Source organism: Podarcis erhardii (assembly GCF_964252035.2).
Source record: "Podarcis erhardii genome assembly, chromosome: 15".
NCBI classification, from domain to species: Eukaryota; Metazoa; Chordata; class Lepidosauria; order Squamata; family Lacertidae; genus Podarcis; species Podarcis erhardii.
Window position 1 is genome coordinate 1,366,769 of NC_138505.1, and position 27,023 is coordinate 1,393,791.

The window sequence follows — 27,023 nt, forward strand, 5'->3', positions numbered from 1 at the left end:
TTTCCACAAGTTATTTAGGAGTGAAGGAGGTCAAGTTTTAAATGGAACTAACAATAGCATATTCAGCATGAAATCCAAAACATTTATGTGAGGTGCAATATTCTCAATTTAGTATTTTGTTAACTCTCTTTTTGAATATCTGTGTTGCTTCTTTTATGAAACTCAGTAATGTTTCTAACACATATATATGCTTTCCTAAGAAGCCATGCCCCTAAACGTTTCAATTACCACTTTTAAGAATATGCTTCTATTTGAAACTGTGAGGTAAGAATTCAAAAGTAGAACACAGGATAAATGGAATACATTATTATCATGGAAAGGTTGGCATTGAAGGTCTTGGAAGGTCTTGAATCTGGCATGGAGACAGCAGGTGGGGGAATATCCTCTATCTCAACAGACAAGAATTTGGGGACACTTTATGAATCTGAATTTTTGAAGATGTTGGAAATTCAAAAGAAGATGTTTCTTCACACAGCACATACATAAACTATGGCGGAGAACGTCATCAGTGGATACTAAGCACAATAGCATTTCCATTCTCATAATGGGGGAGGGGGATATGAATTTCCAAGGATGCCTGTGTTTCAGAAGGTTTGGATTACATAGGGTTGCCTTTAAAAGGTGATTGAATCCATGTTCTCCCACCTTTCTTCTTATAGCCAGTCCAGGGAATGGTTCTGCTTGTCATTTACTCTGACTCTATCTACTCCCACGCCCCACTTCCTTCTGCCCCACAAGTCCTATTCGGCACCCTCCACCTCTGTGTAGACGGCTTTCTGAACATCCCTGTTGCCCCTGTCACCTGGTTGTGATGATTATTATAACTTAGGGCTCCCCCCTCACTTCAGAGATATAGAGAAATCATGTTCTTACACATATTCCTCAACAAGCATTTCCCATGGATTCTCCTTGAAGCTTAGTGGCATGAAGGATGGTGCTTGCAGCTGCGAAGTGATACAACCGATGATGAAGTGGCCTGGCTGATAATACTGGTGTTGGATGTGAATGGGGTCAGTCACACAATACAAGGCAGCAGGTACCCAAAACAGAGGGAACACTATGAGTAGCAGCAACAAGAACAACACTAACATTTTGTGATGAAAAACTTCTTCTCCTAACTCTAAATCACCATGTTCTATCTAGGCTCATTACCATCACCCACCGTCAGACTATTTTAGCACCCATTGCTGCCCCAACTCTGGTCTCTAGGTAGAACTGTTCTCATTGGCACTGGGGTTGCATTTTATAAGGATTCTGAATTTTCTTTATGGTCTATGGACTTCAAAATGCCATGTGGATATTGCCAAAGGAAGATTGAATCACAGTGAATTGAGATAATTGTGTGTTTCACAGTCCCTGGAGCATTGCACTCTTCATGGCACCATCTGCAGTGAACAAAACATGTTTTCTCCCTCTTGACAAGAATCTTCTCTGTTCCATTGTGGATCAGGCAAAACTTTTGGGCTCAGGAAGGTCTGGATGGGTGTAGAAATAGCAATGGGTTAACTGGCCTATGGAGTGGAAGCACCGGTGTTCAATGATGTTCCAGAGGAAGATGTGATCCACTGTACAAAAAAAATGTTTTCAATGTGCAAGGGAATGTCATGGAATTCTACTCAGTATTTATCCAGAGTAGAACTCCAATGTATAGTTGTAATAATAATAATAATAATAATAATAATAATAATAATAATAATAATATTTTATTTATACCCCGCCCTCCCCAGCCAAGGCCGGGCTCAGAGCAGCTTACAAGCAAGAATAAAAACAAGTTGAATGACAACAACTTAAAAACAAAATTAAAATACAACATTAAAATATTGAAATATTAAAATATTAAAATGTAGCCTCATCGCAGGAGGAGACGGAAAGGAAAAAAGAAAGAGAGGGAGGGAATCAAATTGGCTCCAAGCCAAAGGCCAGGCGGAACAACTCTGTCTTACAGGCCCTGCGGAAAGAGATCAGATCCTGCAGGGCCCTGGTCTCATGAGGCAGAGCGTTCCACCAGGCCGGAGCCAGAGTTGAAAAGGCCCTGGCTCTGGTTGAGGCCAATCTAACTTCCTTAGGGCCCGGGACCACTAGGGTGTTGTTATTTATGGACCTTGAGGCTCTCCATGGGGCATACCGGGAGAGGCGGTCCCGTAGGTACGAGGGTCCTAGGCCGTGAAGGGCTTTAAAGGTCAAAAGCAGCACCTTAAATCTGACCCTGTACTCCACCGGGAGCCAGTGCAGTTTGAAAAGCACTGGGTGAATATGCTCCCGTGGCAGAGACCCCGTGAGGAGCCTCGCTGCAGCATTCTGCACCCGCTGGAGTTTCTGGGTCAGCTTCAAGGGCAGCCCCACATAAAGTGAATTACAGTAGTCAAGCCTGGAGATGACCGTTGCATGGATCACTGTGGCCAGGTTGGGGTGGGAAAGGTAAGGAACCAACTGCTTGATGCGGCGAAGGTGGAAAAATGTCGCCTTGGCTGTCGCTCTAACTTGCGCCTCCATGGAAAGGGAGGCGTCAGGGATTACACCCAAACTCTTAACGGAAGGCAATGGCACTAATTGGGCCCCCACAAGAGAAGGGAGTTGGTCCCTCATCCCCATGCCATCCTGACCCAGCCTTAGGACCTATGTCTTCGAAGGATTTAGTTTCAATCGGCTCCCACGAAACCATCCAGCCACAGCTTCCAAGCATCTGGTCAGTGTGTTTGGGGCCTAGTCGGTGTGGCCATCCATCAGCAGATAGAGCTGAGTGTCATCAGCATATTGGTGACAGCCCAGCCCAAAGCTCCGAACAGTCTGGGCAAGGGGGTGCATAAAGATGTTAAAAAGCATTGGGGAGAGGATTGCGCCCTGCGGCACTCCACACACCAAGGAGTGGCGTGACGACATTTCCCTCCCTAGTGCCACCCTCTGTCCCCGACCAGAGATAAAAGAGCACAACCAGTTACGGGCTATGCCCTGTATCCCCACGTCTGCGAGGCGGTGGTCCAGAAGATCATGATCGACCATGTCAAAGGCTGCTGACAAATCTATAAGGATCAGCAGTCCTGACCCGCCTCAATCCAGTTGTCTACGGAGATCATCTGTTAGGGCAACCAGAGCCGCCTCGGTCCCAAAACCAGGATGGAAACCGGACTGAAATGGATCTAAAACCGATGTTTCCTCCAGAAACCTACCAAGCTGTTCAGCAACCGCTCTCTCAATTACCTTACCCAGATATGGAATATTTGAATAGTTAGCAGAGTAAAAACTTAAACACATTTCAGGATTTCCCAAAAATAGACCAGAAGCAATTAATATTTCATCCAGCAGAGTTTTACTGCTACTGAAGCCAAATGAGCATAATGGTCACAAATCCAATACATTCAAGATTGGCGCAGTCCATAGAATTCCAGTTGCCTCAGACTTACAGGGTAATTCGCGTGCTCCGTCTCTTCGTGCTGGAATGTCTGAAAAGTAACATCTCCTTTTCTGCGCGGTTCATCCCGGGCCTCAATAACGACATCGCAGATGCCCTGTCTCGCTTTCAGATGGAGCGCTTTCGTGACCTAGCACCCGAGGCCGATCAACTCCCAGAAGCCTTTCCGGAGGACCTCTGGGAAATTGGACGGGAGAAGTGACAGCAGGAGTTCTGAGCGCCCTTGCACCATCAACGCTGCGGTCCTACACCAGAGCATGGTCCCAATTCGAGGGGTTCAGAGATAAGTTTGGCTTACGTCGCAGGCGTACAGCTAAGGAGTCTGATGTTCTAAAATATTTGGTTCACCTAAAGCGTAGGGGCATGGCCCTTAAAACCATCAGCCTGCACAAGGCCGCTATCTCCTACTTAAGCAACTGTTTTTGGCTCCCAGACCCCTGTAACACTTTCCACGTAAGGAAGCTTATTGCAGGGTGGCGTCGCTCCCACCCGCCTATTCCAGATAAGAGGAGGCCAGTAACCATAGAAATCCTCCAGCTGATCTGGGATGCACTCCCCAGTATTTGCTGGTCCAACTATGAGGTCAGGCTCTTCAGGGCAGCCTTCTCCCTGGCCTTCTTTGGTGCACTCCGTATCGGGGAGTGCATAGGGGGCACATTGTCACCTCATCGCAGGGGCTTGTCTCTGGCTGATATCAACCTTGACAGACGCATGATACAAGTCAAAATCCAAGCCTCCAAAACCGATCAACTAGGTAGGGGTTCCACGCTAAGTCTAGCCTCCTCCCCACACACTGGACCATGCCCTGTCGCGGACACACGCAAATTCCTGAAGGTACGTCCTCCGGGACCAGGCCCCCTCCTCATTCATGCATCAGGCCGCCCCATGACCCGTTGCCAATTTGTCTCAATATTGCGTAAGGCCATCCATGCTTGTGGAGGCGACCCGGCACAATTCTCCGGGCATTCATTTTGTATTGGTGCAGCAACCGCGGCAGCTGCGAGCGGCCTCCCGGCAGAACACATAAAAACAATGGGGCGGTGGCGTTCAGCTGCCTTCAAAGGCTATATTCGAAACAACCAGCAGACACTGACAGATACCATATAATCCTTTCTTTCAGGCTCAACCCCCAAACATGTGTGGATCTTCGGCCACAGCATAGTGCATTGGGCGGCCATCCATGCCACTACTGGTCCAGGCGGAGAACATCTGGGTCTGCAGCCAAAGATCTCCATTTCCTGGTTCGGCCAACGTGGAATGCGATGGGATGCCCTGCTCCCTCGGTTGCGTCACGAACTTGCATTCCGCCATCCGCCAAACGCGGTTGTGCTCCACCTTGGCGAAAATGACTTGATCGTGCAAAAAAGCATAATTCTGATTAAAACAGCGATCGCGGACCTGGAAAGCATACATGCCGCTCACCCCAACATCACGATTTTCTGGTCCGAACTTCTGCCACGCTTTTATTGGCGTGGCAACATCAAACCCACTAGACTTAATTACACCATTGAAAAAATCAATAGGGCAGTGCGCTCTGCAATCACTCGCATTGGAGGTCGGGTCGCAAAACACCCCAACATTAAAGTCTACATGAAGGAGCTATTTCGGCCCGATGGCGTGCACCTATCGGACCGTGGTAACGAGCATTGGCTGAGCGACATCAGGCATGGCCTGATTGACTGGTTGGAGGATGGCAAAGGGGATTTTCAGATGTAGGTAGCCTTGGCGGCGAGACTGCAATCTTTGCGGTCTCGGGTGGCGGTATCAGGCCTTGGGCGGAATCCTTTAGTCCATCTTCCTCTTTGCGGCGGCGATCCCAGGGTTCCCCGTTAAAGGGGTTTTTGAAGGGAGGCTTTGGCCGTACGCCGAAAGGTCGTCATTGCTCTCCCCTGCGGCGGCGTAACGGGGGTGGCTATCTCTGCTTGAACATATGTTCTCCAGAGCCGGCCCATCCCCCCCCCCACACTGGATAACCCTGATGCTCCCTAGGTCCCCGGCTGGGGACTAGGGAGGGAGAACGCCCAATGCCTGAGCCAAGGTCTACCCACATTTGAAATTTAATAAAGTTGTGGCCAATTTAATCCCATAGCACGTTGTCTAGAGTCGTTATTCCACATTACGGGGGGGACCACTCGGGATCTGGGGACTCCGCCTGTCCACGCAATAACCCAAACATCAGGAACCTTCTGCTTGTTTCTTTCACATGGAGAAGCTCCCAGAAAACTCTTGAACTAATTAGAATAGGAAAGATCTCTACACATCAGATCAATACTTTCCCTACCAAGAAATGCAATCTGACAGTCAGGTCCAGATAAAATAGTGTCTTGAATAGCAAGGGAGTAAGAGCTCTCTCCCAAATACCTAGGACAGCCAGCCCCACTTAGGGAGGACAATACTGTATTAGGGCACATTGCTGAGCATCTTCTTTCCTGCTCCCAAACTCAACTCCCAAGGGCCATCCAGTCTAACCACCTGTGGTTAATACTAATACTAATACTAATACTAAAATACTACTAATACTAATACTAATACTAATACTAATACTACTAATACTAATACTACTAATACTACCACTAATACCACTAATACTACTAATACCACTAATACTAATACTACTTATACTACTAATACTTATACTAATACTACTAATACTACTAATACTACTAATACTACTAATACTAATACTACTAATACTACTAATACTACTAATACTAATACTAATACTAATACTAATACTAATACTAATAATTTATTTCTACCCCACCCATCTGGCTGGGTCTCCCCAGCCACTCAGGGCAGCTTCCAACAGAATATTAAAAACACTATAAAACATCAAACATTAAAATCTTCCCTAAACAGGGTTGCCGTCAGATGTCTTCTAAAAGTCAGATAGTTGTTTATTTCCTTGACATCTGATGGGGGGGGGGCATTCCACAGGGCGGGCTCCACTATTGAGAAGGCCCTCTGCCTGGTTAATGATATGAGGGCAGCATCTTACATCAACATTAATAGGAATCACTTGTCATTATGTAGATAAAAATAGGAATCACAGCACCACATGTGCCAATCATTATGGGGGCGGGACATGAACCACACAGAAAATGGAGATAGAAAGGTCTGCTTTGGGAATGCTACATTTTTCAGAACTTCAAAATCCCTTAAAAAATACCTGCACAGGCAAACTCCCAGACAAGACCAATAAGGACAGAATATGCTAAGTGCTGTTGGAATGCAAACTGACATGTTGCGAGGAGTGGATTGAAAGCAGGATAAGAGAGGAAGTAGAAGGGTATCCTGTACTTTCAGGAGGTGTTTTTTTTTCCACCTAAGAAAGAGAGAGATGATAACAGAAATGGAAAGGAAGAGAATGACGGCTGAAAGTGTATAAGCTAAAACAGAAAGAAAAACAGGAATATTCTGCATACTTCTAACTGATAATATCTTTGAAGAGAAGCCACCCTCGGTCATAGGACTCAGCTTCTAAAATGGAGGTGGGCATAAAGACCCAGGGGGTCCATGCAACATCCCATAGTTTGGTATCTTACAAATTGCATGAGGAGACCACTTAATTCTTTGCCAGATTTGAACCTGTAAAGTCTCATTCATATTGTTGTAATGCTAGGCTTGATAATTTTAGTGCAATGCACATAACTCTGCCATGTACAGAAACCAAACTTTTCTTTTTCAGATATGGACGACTGCTTTCCATGTCCACAAGATCATTACCCAAACCTAGAACAGGATTCATGCATTCCAAAATGCATCAGTTTCTTGTCTTATACAGAGCCTTTGGTGATCAGTCTGGCCACTTTGGCTCTTTCGTTTTCCTTCATCACAGCTTTGGTGCTTTGCATCTTCATTAAGCACTGGGACACTCCCATCGTCAAAGCCAACAATTAATGCTCTTGTTGCATGATTCAGCAGGATGGTGGATCTATCGGTATGCTCGGTAGATGCACATCTTGATCATTCTCCAGACTGCAAATCTAGTGAATTGACTACATGTTTCTGGTGCCTGATACTATGGGTTGTATCCAACATCAGTCATACTCAGAGTAGACCCATTGAATTCATGGACCTAAATTAGTTATTCCATTAATTTAAATGGGTCTGCTCTAAGCATTACTAACTTTGGATGCAACCCTGTGCGTTTCTTGCTAATATATTCAACTCTTATCTAACCATACTGGTTACTCAATGGCCACTGAAGTTTTCATCTGGATTTCCAAAAGTATTTCTGTCTTTAAAAACCTTCTAAATATGAAGGTGATGAAGACCACAGAAGACCTGCTGAGATCAGATAAACATGTTGTCCTCATCGTCTCACAGAATCTGTGATTCTAAATAGGCAATTATTGTTCTTCCTAATTATCAAATTAAACATGATGACTTCTACTTTTCCACAAAGTCCCAAAGGAGCTCCAGTACTAATCAGCAGCAAAACCATGCACAGAAGAAGGAAGTATGCTGTTAATAAACCTTGTATCATTCCATGCTGGGGCTAGAGACAGTCAGGGCTCTTGTCAGTTTGATCATTGATCTTGTGCAGTTTGAGCTGTGTATCGACCAACTGTGTGTCCATTCAAGCCATGCTTGAAGATAATGAGTATGAATGGGTGTGGAGAAGAATTTTTTTCTTGCAAGTTAGTGGCATCTGTAGTATTAGTACTAGTGTTTTTGCCTCAGGTAGTGTGCAAGATTCCAGATGTCAAATGTGGCACCAGTGACCCTCTTCCTATTCTTCATAAGTTCCACCATCCAGGAGATCTCACCATTGCTGGCATCGTGTCTATGATGTACATGTTTTCCAAACCAATAACGTTCATAGAATGTCCCTCAATGGACCTCTTTGATGGAACTTTGTAAGATTTTCAAACTTTCCATTATACGGATCACCAACGTGGCACTTGTGGGGTATGCATGCACCCCCAGAGATCTTCCCTGGTGCCCACAGGGTTCCCCCCTTGCTCCACTGAAATTAATCTTGAAAGACGTCTTGTATTATTGCCAATAGAATAGGTTGCCCTGTGTGTTTGGTATGTGTTTCTAGTTTGCAAATGGGATTTGGGTTGCCCGATATATTGAAAAGCCTGTCCTATGAATCCCATGGAGGTTTGTGGGTTTTCCATGAGTATCTGGTTGGCCACTATGTGAGAGAGCACTGGAAAAGATGGATCTTAGGTTAGAGCCCCTAAAAACTGGGATTACCATCAAAGGAGTGATTCAACTAATGGTGTTGCAGGGACATCCAGTGGTGATCTTACCTTCCACTTGCCTCTGAATGTCTTAGACACGAAATATTGAAATAATTTGCATTCAACACATTAAATTTGCCTTAAAAATAGTTCACTATCCAACAACCAGCTTCTACAGATTATAAATTGCCACAGTCCAAAATGATCATTGATATTTCAAAGCACAATTGTATAAAAAGGGTGGATGCTACCCTTACTAGTAAACTAGCTAAATTCTTGAGTCATAAAACTCAAATTCTTTTCCAAAGAGTAGCAGCTCAGATGAAACATTAGCCCATGTTATCTCATGATGTTTAACTCCTCCCCCAGTAAAAATAAAGACATGAATTCCCAATTAATCTCACCAGAACTTCCTCTATTCTTGGGAAACTCAACTAAATTTTGTATTTTGATTTTTATGGCACCCTCCATCCTAAGATGACAGAAGAATTATATATAGAGAATAGACCCTCTAAGTGGTTTACAAATAAATAAGATAGAGCAAAGTTCATTACTGTAGCCATCAAAACTAGACCACAGTTCTTAAATGGAAGGTGAGTTATGGATAAAAATGGCCCGTTTTTAACTATTTTTGATTGTTCAGGGATTTTGTTCACTCTCATTTTATAAGGTGCAATACGTCTGAATGTATATGTTTTTAGAAATGAGACAATGTCAAATCCTGGATGCAGCAGTGCCATTCTGAAAACCAACACTAAGAAATTCAAATGTCCCAAATATGCGGGAAAAATTCCAATGAGAAATTTGCAAACATCCTAGTAATTACCAGCTTCTCTCAAAATAGTATTGGGTGACTGAGCCCATATGACAAAAGGCCAACTCTGCATGACAACGTTTCTTCATCCTTGGGATGGAAATAATTTGTAAATCCTCCAATCCTCTCATTTCAGGGTCATGCTACAGATCTACCAGCATGTCCTGGCACTGATATTTGCTGTAGAGGAGATCAATGAAAATCCCAAGATTTTGCCTAATCTCACCTTGGGCTTCCATATCTACAATAGTTATTTCAATCCAAGATGGACCTATCAGGCCTCAATGGAGCTCTTCTCCACCCAGGGCAGATTCATCCCTAACTACAAATGTGATAATGTCAACAATCCAGTAGCTGTCATTGGGGGACCTACCTCTGAAGTTTGTCTCCACATGGCAGACATCCTGTGCATCTACAAAATCCCACAGGTATGGCGTGCACCAGAGCATGGGAGGATAACAAGTAATTTTCACTTCACTTGTGTTTGGTGATTTGAAGTAGTTTTAGGTGGTTTTCAAGGTCAGTTTGTACATTCAGAAAAATTAAGTACTGAATATATCCTTGTCTTCAGAATACAGAGTATTTTAATGTGTTGAGCCATCTGTAGGAGTTGGAGTTAAATATTTCAATGTAAAAAGGGAAAGGATCAGCCTGATGTTCTCACAGACATCGAGTCTGAAGAGGTCCATTCCTCCTGGGAAAGCTCCACTACTTAACTTATAAGTTAGCTATGTATGTCAGTCCCAAGAAACCTGTCTTAAGGACTTACATTTCCTCTTTGCCTTGTATATTTCAAACTCAGAGGAGGGATATGGAAGGAACTGTAGGTTTTCTCCAGGGAAAAACTGTAAATAAGCAGCAATGTTTGTGAATGTACACAGAAGTACAAAGTTCTCTTTGCTTATCTTGTACACCTTCATATTATGGAGGTGAAGTTCACATGGGAAATGAAGGTCTGATGTTTTTGAGGAAGGTATCCTTCAACACTTTTTCAGAATGGGAGAGTAAAGGCAAGAATGAGAGAATAAATTTTTAAGAATAGTTTTATTTTTTTTTTTAAAAAAATAAGTGATTCTGCAAACTGCAATGTTTTCAGACAAGATCTGATGACATTATAAATAACGTATATACACTTATAGATCACTGTCAGACAAATCCAGACATAAAATAAACCCAAAACAAATAAACCACAGGTATGAGAAGGCTTTAAAAGTAGCAACTAGAACCATTTATGGCATAAAAATGATAGTTAAACAAGACAAGCTTGCAAAAAAAATGACCCTCATTTTACCAAGTAGAAGCAATTAAAGTATTCAAATATCCTGAGTCCTTGGCCATGTTCCTCCTTGCTTGGAAATGAAATCAAGTCAAACTAAATTAATATGGTTCTATTTTGTAATCTAATATTAAGCGTTGCTTTTGACCCTACTCTCTCCAAGCATAGCTGGGGAAGCATAGCAGAAATGGGGAACATTTTCCAGCCCAAGGACCACATTCCCTCCTGAGCAACCTTTTGAGAGCTCTGCAATTGATGGTTGAGGTGAGAGGCAAAAGTGGTAGTGCAATGAATGTAAATGCTACCTTTCTACAGTAGGATAAGTCTTTTTACAGGCACCCCTCTGAATCTTCCTTCCAGACCTCTGTTGAAGGTGTGTAGCAGAGCTAGTGGGGCGGTTGTTCCAGGGCTAGCTTGAGAGCATTGGCAGGTCACACTGTCCAAAGCAGGGTCTGAGGTGTTCTGATCCTGGTGTGTATGAATGCTCAGCCTCTTTGTACCTCACAAACACATACACTTGAAATTCTTAGCAGCATTCAATAAATGCAGACTTCTTAATCAAGGTTAAAATCTTCTTTAATGATTGGCATACAACTTCAACAGAATGAAACGACACAGAATTATCCCCTCCCCCTTTAATTTTGGAAATTCCCTGCTCTTTTGTCCTCCTCTCATTTCTTCAGCTCATATATGGCTCTGCTCCAGTGACCAAGCAGACAACCCAGACCGTTTTCTACCACCAGATGTTCCCAGATGTGGCTCATCAGTATAAAGGGATTCTCCAACTACTGCTGCATTTCAGGTGGACGTGGGTTGGGGTGCTGTCTGTGAGCGATGCCATTGGAGAGACATTTGTAAGCAACATACTTCCCCAATTTGTCAAGAGAGGTATTTGCTTTGATTTCATTGAAAGATTCCCAGTAATGACTAACTCCAATGACATTGCTGTCATAGTGTCAGAAGGGATGGAAACAAGCAATATTGTCAAGAGAAGCACTGCTGATGCAGTGATCATTCAGGGGGAAATTGATACCATTATAATTTTGAGAATGTTTCACGAGTATTCACAACTTGAGGACACATCAGTAAAAGGAAAAGATAAAGTCTGGATTATGACAACTCAGATGGATTTCGCATCAGTTCCCTTCCAAAGGACTTGGGACATAGGCTTATTCCATGGTTCAATAGTCTTTGCTGTTCACTCAAAGGAAGTGTCAGCTTTCCAGAAATTTCTCCAGATGAGAAACCCTACTTCGGACAAAGAATATGGCTTTATCAAGGTATTTTGGGAAGAAGCATTTGAATGTTTTTCCCCGAGACCTGTGGTCAACAGGCGGGATGGTGAGATCTGCAGTGGGAAGGAGAAGCTGGAGACTCTGCCTGCCTCTGTTTTTGAAGTGAGCATGACAGGCCACAGCTACAGTGTTTACACTGCTGTCTTTGCTGTGGCACATGCATTGCATGCCATGCATTCATCGAGGTTCAAGCACAGAGCATTGGTGGATGAAGGAAGAATGAAGCTTCTGAGTCAACAGCTGTGGAAGGTATTGTCTTGAGGAAACTTATGCAGGAAACACCACCATATCTGGGAGAACAAAAAGTGGAATCCAGACAGCGTATAAAGCTGTCTACCAAGGCTATTTTGCATCTAAAAGCCAAATCCCTTAAGAAATTGAATGCATCACTTGGCATTGTATTCCTTTTAAAAACTGTAAATAATAGGTGCTAGGATTTTAGCAGTGGTTCAGAGGGAATTTGATCATTTCTTCGTATCGATGGAAGCTAGTGTGTGTGCATGGGTGTGTGTCTATGTAATAACTTTCATTAGAAGTGTCACACAGGAAGAAAGGATTTAGGCTAATCCTGGCTTCTTGTCCTCCAACTTTTCTGTCAACTCCAAGTGTCATCACACAGTTTTGCTCTTAGTCCTGTCATAGACTCCATTTTGTTAAGTTTATCTAGGAAACATGAATAAACAGAGGAAGGCCAATTATATTGAATCAGACCATTGGTCTGTCTAGCTCAGTCTTGTTTACACTGGCTGGCAGCTCCTTGGGACATTGCCAGACCTACCTGGAGATGTCAGAGACTGGACCTGGGATGTGCTGCATGCAAAGCACATGCTCTATCACCGAGTTTGTCTTTCCCTATGTAGAGATTGTTTATAGCACACCCATTCTTTTAAATAGGACCTAGAGATGGATGTGTACATATGAGTTGAATCCTAAGGAGCAAGTTGAACTCAAGAGCTCCCAGATGCTGCTAGATATAAAGGCTATGTTCTACCTCCACAGTTGGAGTCCATATGCCTCTGACTACTAACTGTTGAGAACCACACTGAGGACAATATTTCTGCACTCTGTTCCGGCTCCCAAGCTTTCCATGGATACCTGGTTGGTCAGTGTGAGAACATGATGCTAGGCTTTGTCAATCATCCTCTGGTATATCTGAGGTTCCACCAAAATAGAGATTCATTACCCATATCCTTTAACACCCCTATCTTCTTGTTCTTATATTTCCTTCCAAAATTTAGCTCAACCATTTTGTAAGAAGCACCTCATTTAACAGCAGTTCTGGTGAAACAATTTCCTTCAATAAAAATGGAGAGTTAGAAACAGGATTTGATATCACCAACTGGGTGACATTCCCAAACCAGTCCTTTCTGAGAGCCAGAGTTGGAAAGATAGACCCCATGGCACCACGGGAAGAAACATTCACCATTTCGGAGAATGCTATTGTGTGGCCCAATAGCTTTAATCAGGTAAAGGCCATTCAGGTTGTGCTATAGTCAAGCATTCTGTGGTTCACAGGTCGCTCTGGGAACCTTGGATTGAATTTTTTTGGTCAAATGTTTTAAGCAAGCATGTCAAGCAGGTAGAAAAAGAAAGAAAGAAAGAAAGGGTCAAGAAGTCTATTAGAACACCCTTTGCAAATGTAAGTTTGGATGAAATGTGTTCTGCAAAAGTTCACAGACAAGTGATCATTTATCTGATTCAAGTATAATCTAGTAGGTGCAGAAAAGGGAGGCTTGCTCCAGATTGCAAAATGATACAAAATCCTCCTTGATTCAAAATAACCAGTGAGGTACACACTTGCAAAAATTAAAACATTCTTTTCTTTCATGTATGGACAGGCACGGCCCCTTTCTGTGTGCAATGACAATTGTCACCCGGGATATCAGAAGGCCAAGAAGGAAGGGAAGCCATTTTGCTGCTATGATTGCATTCCATGTCCGGAAGGGAAGATCTCAAACCAGAAGGGTAAGAAATATCATGCACACAGTTTATCAGGGATATTGGCAACAGGATATAGAGAGAGTCATTTCTTTTGTGTCAATAGAGTGGTTCACAGTTCTACAATGGTGGTGGTAGCTGCTGATATGAATGAAGATGCAATCTGATAAACTGATATGTAGCCAGCATAGCCCAGTCCAAGAAGCCAAACCCTCCCTGATAACACCACCTGCACAGCCAGTGGTGTGCATCCAGAAAATACATCCAGTATTTTCCTCTCTCTTCCTGGGTCATGACCTTCAACAGGAAGGAGTTATGAAAAGACCACCTGTGCCTCAAGTCCCTTCAGCTTCCTGCCCCAAGTTGCACAGCCCTTTGGTATACATTGAAGGTTGTTGTGGCAGTATTGTGAGTACCCACATGGATCAGAAGGAAAGGATTGTGGTGAGACTTGGCAATTTCTCTGCCACATCCTGAATCTTTGCACCTGGAAAAGACCACACATGATACATAAATTCCATTCATGAATTGCTTCCTGTAAAACATCTTAAAGGAATCTAACAATAAAATATCAACAATGGAATGCCACAATTTTCAAAAGGTAATGTCAAAGTGACACAGACCAAACTCATTCATTCGTTTTAAAGACTTATGCCCCAACTTTCAGTCTATTGCCTCTTGAGGTGAAATGCAAAAGAACAGCAAGCTACATGTACTCATCCCAGACCCAGCAGCTCAAAATCTTCTATGTGATTGATTGAGCCAAAGTGTGCTTTCTTGCAGCTCTGCAGTACAAAGAAATTGACAATTGGTGCTGTCAACTGCCTTTGTATAGTTGGTGCAGAATGTTCTTGCTGACAGGGAAAGGGTTAACAGTGGTCCTTGCAGCTGATCCTTCAGCAGTCAGTGGAGACAGCAAAGCTGCCCTTCCCCAGACCAAGAGGAGAAGTAGTTTTCTCCACGCCTCCCCAACAAGAAGTAGCAGGGAAAGACATATTCATTGACAGAACTGAGCACCCAGTGCTGCTGGGTTGCTCATCTGTGAGAAGAACATCTTTCAAATATTTATATTTCCATTTTTAACCTGACAACATTCACCCAGCTCTTTATCATATTTAGATTTGATTATTTCAGACCTGATATTTTCTTTTCCAGACACAGAGAACTGTTTCCAGTGTCCAGAAGATCAGTTTCCAAATGACGACCAGGATTCATGTATTCCAAAATACATAACTTTCCTGACGTATGAAGAACCTTTGGGAATCACTTTGACTGGTTCTGCTCTTTCCTTGTCTTTCATCACAGCTTTGGTGCTGGGAATCTTCATTATGCACAGGGACACTCCCATAGTCAAAGCCAACAACCGGAGCCTCACCTATGTTCTCCTTCTCTCCCTCCTTCTCTCTTTTCTTTGTGTTTTGCTATTCATTGGCCAGCCTGAAAGTCTTACCTGTCTTCTTCAGCAAACCACATTTGGCATAATCTTTTCAGTGGCCATTTCTTGTGTGTTGGCCAAAACCATCATTGTAGTTCTGGCTTTCATGGCCACCAAACCAGGCAGCAGAATGAGGATGTGGGCAGGAAAGAGACTGTCCATTTCCATTGTTCTTTCCTGCTCCTTTACACAAGTCGCCATTTGCATTGTGTGGCTAGCAATATCTCCTCCGTTCCCAGATTTAGACATGCATTCAGTGACCCAAGAGATTGTATTGCAATGTCATGAAGGATCACCCTTCATGTTCTATTGTGCTCTGGGCTTTATGGGCTTCCTGGCCATGTTCAGCTTCATCATGGCCTTCCTAGCCTGGACGTTGCCTGACAGTTTTAATGAAGCCAAGTTCATCACCTTCAGCATGTTGGTCTTTTGTAGCGTTTGGCTTTCCTTTGTCCCAACGTACTTGAGCACCAAAGGAAAATACGTGGTGGCTGTCAAGATCTTCTCCATCTTGGCCTCCAGCTTTGGGATACTTGGCTGCATATTTTCCCCAAAATGTTATATTATTATACTGAGGCCTGAGTTGAATAACAAGGAGCAGTTAAGAAGAAGGAATCATTGAAGCCACTAGAATTCTATGACTTTAGAAAAGCCATGAGTAAACTTTTGGACTTGGTTCATTTTGAGATGTCTTCCTGTTTTCTTTGTTGTAAGACACTTGGAGCCTGATTGTTTTTTGTAGAGAGCAGCGTACAAATAAAATTATGACTGGCTGAATGATCATACTTTCTACAAGTCTTCCCAGGACAGATGTTATGCTAACCAGTCTATAATTTTCAGGACCTTAAGGCCTGAAGAGAAATAATAATAATTTTTATTTATATGCCGCCCTCCCTGGCCCAAGTCGGGCTCATAACATCAGATATATAACATTAGTATAAAATCAAACAATAATTAAATTACCTCCTAAAAACAGGTCAAAATCACATTAAAGTCTAATTAGATGGCTTTCTGCAGGGTTAGGGTTGGGAACAGTAAATGTTCATCAGGCCCAACTGTTTACGCTGTTCTTATATGGGCCTGTGAGAATGATGGGAGGCCTCTTTCGTATTAGTTCTTATACAAAAAGAAAAGGGGAGTCAGGCTGAGCCCTGACCAAAGGCCTGGTGGAACAACTCCATCTTGCAGGCCCTGTGGAAAGATGTCAAATCCGACAGGGCCCTGATCTCTTGTGACAGAGTGCTCCACCAAGTCAGGGTTGAAGAAGTCAAACTCTTCTTAAGTAAGCTTGGAAGTTTCTACAGTGCATCACTGGGCAGGCAATGAATAGTCTATGGCAGACCTTATAAGGTGGGCAACCCCTGGCAGGGGAAGAGGTGGAGAGTCTGCTGAGTTGATCCTTGCTCTCTAGGCGTCTCATTATAAATGAACAGAAGTCAGGACAGCAGAGAATACAAACTTAGAGCTGGTTCTCAAGGATATTAAACTCCCTCCACACACAATATTTTTTCGAGAGGATTTCAGACATCATATTATTAACAGGGAATCTTTTGAAACTTTTCTGCTACTTTTGAACTCTGGAAAATACCCACAAAATACCCTCATTCTCACCATTCATATAGACCTCTGAGACCTACACAGAGCAGGCAGCCCAACTTCACTTTGAAGTATAATGCATCTAGCATATTATTTGCTTAATGGTCTCTGATTGTGCAAAGTTGAGAATAGAAACATCATCGGCTCCTAACTACTATAGTTACATCCATCTAGTTTCTTGCTACAAATTGTATCACCTGGACCCATTAATTTCCATAACACAACTAGGTGATGACATAAACTGGATGATTGCAGCCATCACATCTAAGTGCCTGAAAACCATAACAATGTGATTATCACCCTTGTAATTATTAACATAGGAACAGAAGGCACTTCTCCCCATATGAAGGGACTATGAGCTGCATTATTATTAACGAAAATAAGAGGATCCTACTAATATCCCTTGTATATTTCCAAGGTATGACGCGATAGCCAGCGCTTGGTCAGTCTGATAACAGAGACTTTATCCTGCACCATCTGAGCCACAAATCAGCCCATAGTGGCTCCTTAAGTCAGGCTGCGCAGGCTTCAGTACAGGACTCAGGAAAGGAGAATGTGGAGGTGGGAGAATTTATGTACAAGAAGAATTATTTCATGCAAGATAGTTGGATTTGTACTATGCCTACCAGTGCTTTTGCCTCAGGTGACAGGCAAGATTACTAATATTGAATGCAGCATCAGTGATCCCCTTCCTATTCTTCACAAGTACTACCAGCCAGGAGACCTCATCATTGCTGGTATTATGTCTCAGATCTACATATTCTTCAACTCAATAGACTTCAGAAAATGTCCTTCTAGTGACCTCTTTGACGACATTGTGTAAGATTTGTTTTCTAAAATCCTCTGATACCACATATTTATTATATTTTCCCTGGAAGGGCCAGGCCCATAGATCAGTGTTAGATCCAGTGAATGGGAGAAGAATGGCAGCTCAACTTTCCCTGCCTTTGTCAAATAACTGCATCATACCTGTAGCTAAGCCACATTAACCATCACCTTCCTTTTGTCTTTTCAGTTGTGGCAGCCATGAATCTAACATCCCCAGCCTATTTCCCTCAGCAGCTTAAGGAGCAATTCAAAGCCAGGATCTGCAAGGTGGATCAGCCTGGGCTCAGCCAGCTGAAACCCCTCATCCCAGATCAGACAGAGATATAGTGATTTAAGTCTCCCTTTCCAGCTAATTGGGAGCTCACCTGGCTCATACAAGGCCAGGGTAAGCCCCCAAAAGGGGAGATGTTCCAGGTGCATAGCAGTGCTGGGGCAGGTGGAGAGCTATTCCATACTCCATTGGGTTTCCTTCAAATGACCTAGCATCCCAGTGGAAGCAACCTTAGCAAAAGGGATTGTGCAAGTCAAACTCTTTTTTTAAAAGGCTTAGTCCCCCAGTTAAGGGCTGGAATCTTTGTGTGCTAATGTTCCCCCAGATTTCCCTAGACTGAGATAGATTGATCTGTAAAATATCATTAGCTCAACTGAAGTGTAGCAGATGTCCCATCCAGAAGGAAACACACTGTGGCACAGCATGTACATAACTATCATTTCAGGATCATGACACAGCTCTACCAACACATCCTGGCATTAGTATTTGCTGTAAAGGAGATCAATGTAAACCCCCAAATCTTACCCAACCTCACCCTGGGCTTCCACATCTATAACAGTCAGTTCAGCCCAAGCTGGACCTATCGTGTCTCCTTGGAACTCCTCTCTACGTATGGCAGATACATCCCCAACTACAAGTGTGACCTCCAGAATAACCCCGTAGCAGTCATTGGAGGCTCTAACTCTGAGGTCTGTCTCCACATGGCAACTATACTGAGCATCTACAAGATTCCACAGGTAAAATTCTCCCAGAGCACCTCTCATGATGTCAAAATACCCAGACCATTGGGTCTTCTTTTGAGGTGAAGGCATGGCACTTTGCAAGTTCTGAAGATCAGCTGTACCTTTACAACTGTCACTGTGTTTATCCTTTTTCATTTGTTTTCCTTTACTCTTTTCCCTTATTACTTAATATATGATAACTGCCATGGAAATAAATGGTGAAGAGCTGGACAGATATCTTAATATAAATATTTGTGTCTAATTGTGCTGATCTATGCTTGAAGTAAACTGGCTGAGGGACTACAGTAAATATGCCAGTGTGGTGTCCTTCAGATGTGATTGAAATCCAACTTTCATCAGCCCCAGACAGCGTGGTCAGTGCTCATAGATTATGGGAGTTCTAATCCAACAACAGAATATGGTGGAAGCCCTGCTATGCCAGTGAATGTAAGACATGGCACAACCACGAAAGGCAAATGCGTGCAATTGTTTGAGTAGACTGGCACAACCCTCTTTCAGTATATACTTTCTGCCACTATAGTTTCACAAGTGAGGACAAAGTGAATTCATTTGCTAGGATAGTTGGTTTAGAGCAGAGCTTTCCAAACTGTGTGTCGCAACACGTTAGTGTGTTGCTGTGTCACACGAATGCTCCCCACACTCCTGCCAGGGCTGGAAAAGGGTTAGTTTAAGCTCTGGTTTGCTAGTAAAATTGAATTACTATGTCATGAAATGATGCATCTCTTAAAAAGTGTGTCACCAACATGAAAAGTTTGGAAAGCTCTGGTTTAGAGAATTGGTCAGCATATTTATACCTTTGAATTCCACCACTTTCTCTTAAGCTTGAGAAAAACTGAAAAACTCCCAGGTCGTCAGCACTCAACAACAACAGCAACAAATCTGAAATCTAGGTTGGATTTTAACTGCTGCCAATACAAGTTAAAAGGTAAACCACCTCACCCTTTTTAAAAAGTATCTCATCTCCTCATTTCCTACCCTTCATTTAGCTCATCTATGGCTCTGCTCCAGTGGGGAAAATGAAAACTGAAGCTGCTTTCTACCACCAAATGTTCCCAAATCTAGACCATCAGTATGAAGGGATTCTCAAGTTATTGCTACATTTCAGGTGGACATGGACTGGTTTGTTGACTGTGAATGACGAGAATGGAGACAGGTTTATACAGAGCGTGGTTCCAAAATTTATCATGAGAGGAATTTGCTTTGATTTCATGGAAAGATTTCCCACAATTACATATTCTAGCAGTGTTACAGACGTGGTTACAGATGGACTTGAGACATTTAATATTGCCATGAGAAGTACTGTCAATGTGTTGCTCATTCATGGTGAAATTGATTCCATGACACTTTTGAGAGCAGTTCCTGAAATGTCAGAATATGAAGGTATACCAATGAAGGCTAAAGGGAAAGTTTGGATCATGACAGTCCAGATGGATTTCACATCACTTCCTTTTCAAAGAGATAAGGACATTGACTTCCTCCATGGTGCTCTATCCTTCACAATTCACTCAAAGGAGGTCTTGGGATTCCAGGAATTTTTTCAGACGAGAAATCCCATCTTGGAAAAAGAAGATGGCTTTATGAAGGTATACTGGGAAAAGGCATTTGCGTGCCATTTCCCTGACTCTGGGGAAAATATGCAGGATGGCAAAATTTGCACTGGGGAGGAGAAGCTGGAGACTCTTCCGGGGTCTATTTTTCAAGCGAGCATGACTGGCCACAGCTACAGCATCTACAATGCAGTCTATGCTGTGGCACATGCCTTGCATGCCGTACACTCATCTCAGTTCAAACACAGAGCAATCGTGGATGGAGGATGGTTGAAGTTTTGGAATCAACAGGTGTGGAAGGTAAGATCAGGAGCACAATAATGCAGGAATGCTCCCCAAACTCTTGGAAATAATAAAAAGGGGAAGAATCCAGAGTGTTTGAAAAGCTTCTGTTCTCACCAACAGTGGTTAGATCCCCCCCCAATATAACAATTTTTATTAATTTTTAGATATATTATCGTTACATCACATTATATTTTCATTAATACACTTTTTGGCTCCAACACGTCTATGACTTCCCTCCTTCTCGACTATTATTATTATTGGTTAGCATCTAAAGACCAAATTGCATGTATTGTTGAAAACATGATTCACTGTTTTATGAATCTGTTTTACATCTGTCAAAAGACAGTTGCCAGGGAGCTCAGTGAGGACTCATCCTGAATGGGGATAGGCCTTTCATCTCACTAACAGGAGATTGCAACAGGAGTTTTATTTAATGCCAAATGGCAGCTGCTGCAGAGTGGCCTGTTTCTTTCGTATAATTGTTTTTCATGAAAAGATGCATCATATAAAATATTGCTGAAATTAAGCAAATTCCCAAAGCAGCAGCAGTAATGTAATATACTAAGAAAGCATATTTGTTGTTGTTTAGTCGTTTAGCTGTGTTCGACTCTTCATGACCCCCTGGACCAGAGCACGCCAGGCACTCCTGTCCTCCACTGCCTCCCACAGTTTGGTCAAACTCATGCTGGTAGCTTCGAGAACACTGTCCCACTATCTCGTCCTCTGTCGTCCCCTTCTCCGTGTGCCCTCCATCTTTCCCAACATCAGGGTCTTTTCCAGGGAGTCTTCTCTTCTCATGAGGTGGCCAAAGTATTGGAGCCTCAGCTTCAGGATCTGTCCTTCCAGTGAGCACTCAGGGCTGATTTCCTTCAGAATGGAGAGGTTTGATCTTCTTGCAGTCCATGGGACTCTCAAGAGTCTCCTCCAGCACCAGAATTCAAAAGCATCCATTCTTTGGTGATCAGCCTTCTTTATGGTCCAGCTCTCACTTCCATACATCGCTACTGGGAAAACCATAGCTTGGACTATATGGACCTTTTTTGGCAAAGTGATATCTCTGCTTTTTAAGATGCACTCTTTTATATACATGGTATATTAATGTCTAAAATGAATAAAATGAACATAGGGCTCTTCTATGATCTTAGAAGAGAGATTCCACACTGCATCAAGGAGAGGGATAAACGTCTCTCCTAATATGCTTTTAGCATTGCATCCTGCATGAAGGATAAAGGAAACACCATGGGAAACATATACAGAAGGTCAATTGTCTGCATTCACTTACTTGAGGACATAAGAAGATCCTGCAAGATCAGGCCAAGGACCCATCTACTCCAACATCCTCTTCTCACAATGTCCATTCAGATGCCCATAGGACCTGATTGCAACAGGGCTCACCCCAATTTTGATTCCTAGAAAAGAGGTATCCTGCCTTCAACCATGGAAGCAGAACATGGACATGATGGCCAGCAGCCACTGACAGCCTTATCCCCTGTGAATTCTTCAAACCTCTTTAAAAATCCCTTCAGTTGGTGGAGCTTAACCCTACTTTATTCTAAACAAAAATGTAGTAACAAGCCTTACTTGTTCATAGGATGTAAAGGCTGCTTGAAAGACTTTAACTTTTCCTTCTTCCTTTTCTTTTGCTGCTTGGTTGTTAAGCATTCTTCTAGATGGAATGAAGGTGATGACAAAGAAGATGGTGGAGATGTGGGGCTTTTAGTGCTTGATAACTACAATTGCATCTACTACTAGTCTTTATAAATCTTTTGTTGAAGGACCCATTCTTCATATCCCTCATCATCAACCTGCTATAGCTTAGTTATATATAGGGGACATGGGTGGCACTGTGGTCTAAACCACTGAGCCTCTTGGGCTTGCCGATCAAAAGGTTGGCTGTTTGAGTCCATGCGACAGGGTGAGCTCCCGTTGCTCTGTCCCAGTTTCTGCCAACCTGGCAGTTCAAAAGCATACCAGTGCAAGTAGATAAATAGGTACTGCTGTGGTGGGAAGGTAAACAGTGTTTCCATGCACTCTGGCTTCCGTAATGGTGTTTTGTTGTGCCAAAAGCAGTTTAGTCATGCTGGCCACATGACCTGGAAAGCTATCTGTGGACAAACTCTGGCTGCCTCAGCCTGAAGCGGGACGAGCGCTACACCCCATAGTCGCCGCACTTAACCATTCAGGGGTCCTTTATCTTTACCTATATAGCTATTAATTACCCTTCTATTCCCATCCTCTTTCCTCCTCCTGAATTTAGCTCAGCCACTTGGTGAGAAGTAGCGTCTTTAATAATAGTGCTGGGGAAAAAGTTTATTTCAACCAAAATGGAGAACTGGAGTCTGCATTTGATATAATGAACTGGGTGACATTCGCAAACCAGTCCATTCTTCAAGTAAGAGTTGGTGGGATAGACCCACAGGCCACCTCGGGTAAACAGTTCACCATTCATGAGGATGCAATTGTGTGGCCCAGCAGATTTAACCAGGTACGGTTCAGGCACATTATCTAAAAAGTGTCATGGCAAAACATCTGTCTGCAGTCATCTTCCTTTGCAGCTTCATTTACACACTGGCAGGTAGGCTCACCCCCTTTGGAGCATGCCACAAACTGTGCTATTGCTAATTGTATCCACCATGTTTGCATGTGGCAGATGAGAACATGTTTGTTTACATATGCACATGGCTATCTTTTTATAGGGACTTGGTGCAATGAAGATCCTGCTCATGCAGTTGTCCTAATTGCATGGACCACATAAGGCATACAACTCTGTGAGAACTAGTGCATGATGCTATTTAGTGCTTTGTTGTTGGTTGTGTTTTTACCCTCTTGTGCTATTCTTGCATTTTTACTTTATTCTGTATATTGTAAGATGCCTTCAGGTTGTTTTGCATCAAAGTGATAAATGAAATAAATAAGTTTAATGGTAATCATGATATGATGAGATGTTTCTTCACACTGCTTTTCTTACATTCCATTCAATATACATAGCAACACAGGAAGAGGCTTTATAACCAGTCAGACAACTGACCCATCTAGCTCAGTATAGTTGACATTGACTGGCAACTGGTCTCTGGGGCTCAAGACCAAGGTCTTTCTGCACCCTAACTGGAGATGCCTGGGATTGAACCCAGGAGCTTCTGCATGCAAAGCAGATATTCTACTCTTGAGCAATGGCCCTTCTCCTAAGGCAAGAGTGAGGAACCTTCAGCTCTCCAGCTCTTTTTCTGAACTGCAACACCCATATTCCAAGCAAGCATTGCCAAGACCTGAAGGTCCCCCACACCTGTCCTAAGGGATGCCGATGTTGGAGTCAGTCTGGGGACACCATGTTTATAGCATCTATGTTTCTATGATTTTATGTCCAGGCACTGCCCCTTTCTCTTTGTAATGACAATTGCCATTTGGGTTATAGTCGAACCAAGAAGGAAGGGGAGCCATTCTGCTGCTATGATTGCCTTCCCTGTCCAGAAGGGAAGATCTCAAACCAGAAGGGTAAGTAGTATAATGTAAAACTTTCACAAATGACTTAACCTCAAGATGTTTATCTCTTTGCACATGCTGTGTTATTTAATTTTACTTTGCATGGATAGTGCAAAGTGACCCAGCTTCGTCTGGTGGCCCAGCTACACCTCTATCTGGACAGGGATAGCCTCACTACTGTTGTCCATGCTCTGGTAGCCTCTAGGTTAGATTACTGCAACGTGTTATACGTAGGACTGCCTCTGAAGATGGTTCAGAAACTTCAGCTACTGCAGAATTCAGCAGCCAGGTTGCTCAAGGGAACAAGACGATTTGAACATATTACACCAATCCTGGTCCAACTCCACTGGCTACCAATTAGTTTCCAGGCCCAATTCAAAGTGCTGGTTTTGACCTATAAAGCTTTTAATGGCTCAGGATCACAATACCTCAAGGACCGCCTCTTCCCATATGAACCTACCTGGACCCTGAGATCATCTTCCGAGGCCCTCCTTCGTGTGCCGCCTCCTCGAGAGGCCAGGAGGGTGGTAACATGAGATCGGGTCTTCTCTGCAGTGGCTCCCCATCTATGCTCCCCCCTTTTTTTTTACAGAACTGGATGAAATTTCCAGGGATAGTATCCACTTCTGATTGGAATCCACAACTAGGTTCCATGCCTACTATTTCTGAGTACAGTATCCTGAATATATAATTGCATAAGAAAGACAGACATATGTTTGTCATACATAGCCACTTCCGAGCTCGAGAGGAGGTGGGGTTGTGGGCCCACCCCATCCCACGCACGCAGGGGCTGGCTGTTGGCCCCCGTGAGAGTAGAGGAATCCTCGGGCGCATCACCGACCCGGCCAGCCAATCGGCGGGCCGGGGAGGTGTGGCCTAGCACATTTAAGGCCGGCATGCCCAGGAACCGCCCTCTCTTCCCCGTCCTAAAATAATGTGTCATGTGTTTTCATTTCACAAGGGGGAGGGTACTTGCCACGCAACTACGAAGAACTCATCTTTCTAGGTTTTGTAGAATTAATATTGGCTACCCCAACAAGTGGTTATTATTATTTCTTTATTCTTGATTATTCCGCTGTAAACAGGGCTTCCATATTTCAAACCTTATGTTTTCTTTTCCAGACATGGATGACTGTTTGCAATGCCCAGAGGATCAGTATCCAAATAATGCCCAGGATTCATGCATTCCAAAAGTCATTAGTTTCCTGTCTTACGAAGAAGCTTTGGGGATGACTTTGGCAATATTGGCTCTTTCTTTTTCATTCCTTACAGCTTTAGTGCTTGGCATCTTTGTTAAGCACCAGGGCACTCCCATTGTCAAAGCCAACAACCGGAATCTCACCTACACTCTCCTCATTTTCCTCCTGCTCTCCTTCCTTTGTGCTTTGCTCTTCCTTGGCACGCCAAAAACACTGACATGCCTTCTTCGACAAACTGCTTTTGGCATTATCTTCACGGGAGCTGTGTCTTGTGTTCTGGCCAAAACCACCATTGTCGTTCTAGCTTTCATGGCCACCATGCCTGGATCCCGAATGAGGAAATGGTTGGGGAAGAGACTGGCTGTTTCCATTGTTCTTGGCTCCTCCCTGATTCAAAGCACTATTTGTACGGTGTGGCTCTCAAACTCTACCCCATTCCCAGAGTTCAACATGCACTCAGTTGTTAAAGAAATTATACTAGAATGTAATGAGGGCTCAGTCGCCATGTTTTACTGCGTCTTGGGCTTCATGGGTTTGCTTGCCACTGTCAGCTTCTGTGTCGCTTTCCTAGCCCGTAAGTTGCCTGATAGTTTTAATGAGGCCAAGTTTATCACCTTCAGTATGTTGGTCTTTTGCAGTGTTTGGTTGACCTTTGTCCCAACCTATCTCAGCACAAGGGGGAAATATATGGTTGCCGTGGAGATTTTCTCCATCTTGGCCTCCAGTGCTGGGTTACTGGTTTGTATCTTTTCTCCAAAGCTCTATATCATTCTGTTGAGACCTGAGTTGAACAACAAGGAACAGCTAAGAAGAACAAAACAATGAAATATTTTAAATTATTTGACCATTTTAAATTAGCAATGTGTAAGTGACAGGAATTAAGCCAGAGAGAAATAACTCATTCCTATGCCTTTTATACTGAGGGGGCGTGTACTGGTTTTGTTATTATGGTATGTATTTTTATGTATTTATACTGTAAACCACCCTGTGATCTTTGGATGAAGGGTAGTCTAGGAATCTAATAAAGAAAAATAATACACATGGGCTAAATTGTGCTGTAATTTATTGGACTGAGACCTATGTTCCTGTTGCATTCTTTATTATTTGTTTACTGTAGATAAAATGCAATGTGAACTGCGATTTGGATCTAGACATTACTTATATTTAGAAGAGACTGTTTGAAAGAAGTGAAACATAGAATAGTCTCATTGATGTACAATATTTATGTTTAATTGACTTCTCAATATCCAGACAAAAGAAAATATATGTGAGATACTGGGCTGGATTCAGACTCATAATAGTACTTATCTTCGAGTGAAATAGGCTAAACTACTAAAACTGTCTGGATCAAAACCTTATTTTTTTAATCAACAGAAGCAACTGTCTACTTATTTCACTTCAAGAAAAATAATCCATAATTGTTGCTATAATAGCTTGTGTGGAGAAAAGCTGAGTGTTTGCCAGTTTGTTTAAGTTTTGTACTTTGGAAAAATATTTACATGACTTCTGCTGATGTCAGTGTATAAGTGACACAGTGTACAAGTGAAGTTTGAGACATGTGTCGCAGGCCTGAGTTGCTTAAGGCCTGAGCCACAACAGAGGGATTTGCATTGCCTTATCCAAAACATTGAAAGAAAGTAATTTGAATCATTTTTAAAACCCGATCAGCCCAAGTGAACCTTTCCTCCTCTGGATGTTTCTTTGCTATGTAA

The 27,023-nt window shown here is 43.0% G+C and overlaps 4 protein-coding genes across 4 annotated transcripts in view; 2 read left to right on the plus strand and 2 right to left on the minus strand.

Moving 5' to 3' along the window:
• Window positions 1–3,496, minus strand: part of LOC309329710 (vomeronasal type-2 receptor 26-like) — a gene marked incomplete at its 5' end in the record, with an annotated part of 190,674 nt that extends 187,178 nt beyond the window's left edge. The window contains one exon of the mRNA XM_081840723.1: window positions 3,402–3,496. Within this exon, the coding sequence (XP_081696849.1) occupies window positions 3,402–3,496 (95 nt within the window). The remainder of the gene's footprint in view (window positions 1–3,401) is intronic.
• The window catches only part of METTL25B (methyltransferase like 25B), a 492,409-nt gene that overhangs the window by 373,786 nt on the left and 91,600 nt on the right, over window positions 1–27,023 (minus strand). The gene's annotated exons all lie outside the window — the stretch shown is intronic.
• LOC309329720 (vomeronasal type-2 receptor 26-like) lies at window positions 4,667–15,984 on the plus strand (the record flags this gene model as incomplete). The annotated part of the gene is made up of 6 exons (XM_081840733.1): window positions 4,667–5,121; window positions 9,555–9,846; window positions 11,378–12,238; window positions 13,228–13,455; window positions 13,828–13,954; window positions 15,083–15,984. The coding sequence occupies 6 exons, from the start codon at window positions 4,667–4,669 to the stop codon at window positions 15,982–15,984; spliced, it is 2,865 nt and encodes a 954-aa protein (XP_081696859.1).
• LOC309329721 (vomeronasal type-2 receptor 26-like) lies at window positions 18,507–26,136 on the plus strand (the record flags this gene model as incomplete). The annotated part of the gene is made up of 5 exons (XM_081840734.1): window positions 18,507–18,794; window positions 19,787–20,383; window positions 22,890–23,024; window positions 23,998–24,124; window positions 25,235–26,136. The coding sequence occupies 5 exons, from the start codon at window positions 18,507–18,509 to the stop codon at window positions 26,134–26,136; spliced, it is 2,049 nt and encodes a 682-aa protein (XP_081696860.1).